This window comes from Nanorana parkeri, unplaced genomic scaffold (genome assembly GCF_000935625.1).
Source record: "Nanorana parkeri isolate BGI_ZX_2015 unplaced genomic scaffold, ASM93562v1 scaffold164, whole genome shotgun sequence".
Taxonomy (NCBI): Eukaryota; Metazoa; Chordata; class Amphibia; order Anura; family Dicroglossidae; genus Nanorana; species Nanorana parkeri.
The window spans coordinates 1,969,045-1,970,967 of NW_017306432.1; the positions used below are offsets into that span (position 1 = coordinate 1,969,045).

General features: G+C 55.6%; 1 protein-coding gene across 1 annotated transcript in view; it reads right to left on the reverse strand.

The window, feature by feature from the left end:
• The window catches only part of SYN2 (synapsin II), a 279,216-nt gene extending 278,808 nt beyond the window's left edge, over positions 1–408 (reverse strand). The window contains exon 1 of the mRNA XM_018554553.1: positions 6–408. Coding sequence (XP_018410055.1) covers positions 6–241 — 236 coding nt within the window. The 5' untranslated portion in view covers positions 242–408. The remainder of the gene's footprint in view (positions 1–5) is intronic.
• Between the last annotated feature and the right edge of the window lie 1,515 nt (positions 409–1,923).

The following is a 1,923-nucleotide window of genomic DNA, read 5'->3' on the forward strand; positions in this document are numbered from 1 at the left end:
GGCACCTGCTCCCGGGGGCCCCCGCCCTCTGCCCTCCCAGTCCAGCCGAGGCCGCCGTCTGTTTCACCACGTTGGTGATGGAGGAGAAGAATCCCCCCGCTGACTGTCCGCTATGTCTCCGGTCCGGTCCGGTGGGTGGGGGTGGCTGGGGGGGTTCGGGTCGCTGCAGGTCGGTCATGTAGCCATTGGGAAGGTTGGCGATGAAGCTGCTGTCCGACAGCCGGCGCCGGAGGAAATTCATGGCGGAAGATCAGCCGGGGATGAGGAGGATGGAGACGGGCTGCACGGCTCTGGATGGGAGAGATGGAGAGGACAGCCGCTTCCTGCTGCCTCCTCTACTGAATGATTCTTCCCGGGGGCTGTCAGAGGCAGGGAGGAGGAGCCGCTCAGTCTGCAGTGATACCTGACCCCCCCACAGCCACAACACCGAGGATGCTCAGGGTACCACCGAGTGGAGGATGCTCAGGGTACCACCGAGTGGGGGATGCTCAGGGGACCACCGAGTGGAGGATGCTTAGGGTACCACTGTGTGAAACATGCCTTAGGATTTGCACTGTGTGAAGGATGCTCAGGGTACAACCAAGTGCAAGATGCTCAGGGTACCACCGTGTGAAAGATGCTTAGTGTACCACCGAGTGGAAGATGCTCAGTGTACCACTGTGTGAAAGATGCTCAGGCTACCAATGTGTGAAGGATGCTCAGGGTACCACTGTGTGAAGGATGTTCAGGTTACCACTGTGTGAAGGATGCTCAGGGTACCACTGTGTGGAGGATGCTCAAGGTACCACTGTGTGAAATATGATCAGGGTACCACTGTGTGAAGGATGCTCAGGGTACCACCAAGTGCAGGATGCTCAGGGTACAACCGTGTGGAGGATGTTCAGGGTACCACCAAGTGCAGGATGCTCAGGCTACCACCAAGTGCAGGATGCTCAGGGTACCACTGTGTGAAAGATGCTTAGGGTACCACTGAGTGCAGGATGCTCAGGTTACCACTGAGTGGAGGATGTCCAAGTTACCACCAAGTGGCGGATGCTCGGGTCACCACTGTGTGAAGAATGCTCAGGGTACCACTGAGTGCAGGATGCTCAGGTTACCACTGAGTGGAGGATGTTCAGGGTACCACCGAGTGGAAGATGCTCAGGGTACCACTGTGGGAAGGATGCTCAGGGTACCACTGTGTGGAAGATGCTGTGCTCCGGGGACCACTGTATGGAAGATGTTGTTCTCAGGGGACCACTGTGTGGAAGTTGTTGTGCTCAGAGTACCACTGTGTGGAAAATTATATGCTTAGTGTACCACTGTGTGGAAGAAGCTGTGCTCAGGGAACCACTGTGTGGAAGATGCTGTGCTCAGGGTACCACTGTGTGGAAAATTATATGCTTAGTGTACCACTGTGTGGAAGATGCTGTGCACAGGGTACCACTGTGTGTAAGATGCTGTGCTCAGGGTACCACTGTGTGGAAGATGCTGTGCTCAGGGTACCACTGTGTGGAAGATGCTGTGCTCAGGGTACCACTGTATGGAAGATCCTGTGTTCAGAGTTCCACTGTGTGGAAGATGCTGTGCCCAGGGTACCACTGTGTGGAAGATGCTGTGCTCAGGGTACCACTGTGTGGAAGATGCTGTGCTAAGGGTACCACTGTGTGGAAGATGATGTGCTCAGGGTACCACTGTGTGGAAGATGCTGTGCTCAGACTTCCACTGTGTGGAAGATGCTGTACTTAGGGGACCACTGTGTGGAAGATGCTGTGCTCAGGGTACCACTGTGTGGAAGATGCTGTGCTCAGTGTACCACTGTGTGGAAGATGCTGTGCACAGGGTACCACTGTGTGGAAGATGCTGTGCTCAGAGTACCACTGTGCGGAAGATGCTGTGCTCGGGTGTCCACTGTGATGAAGATGCTGTGCACAGGGGACCACT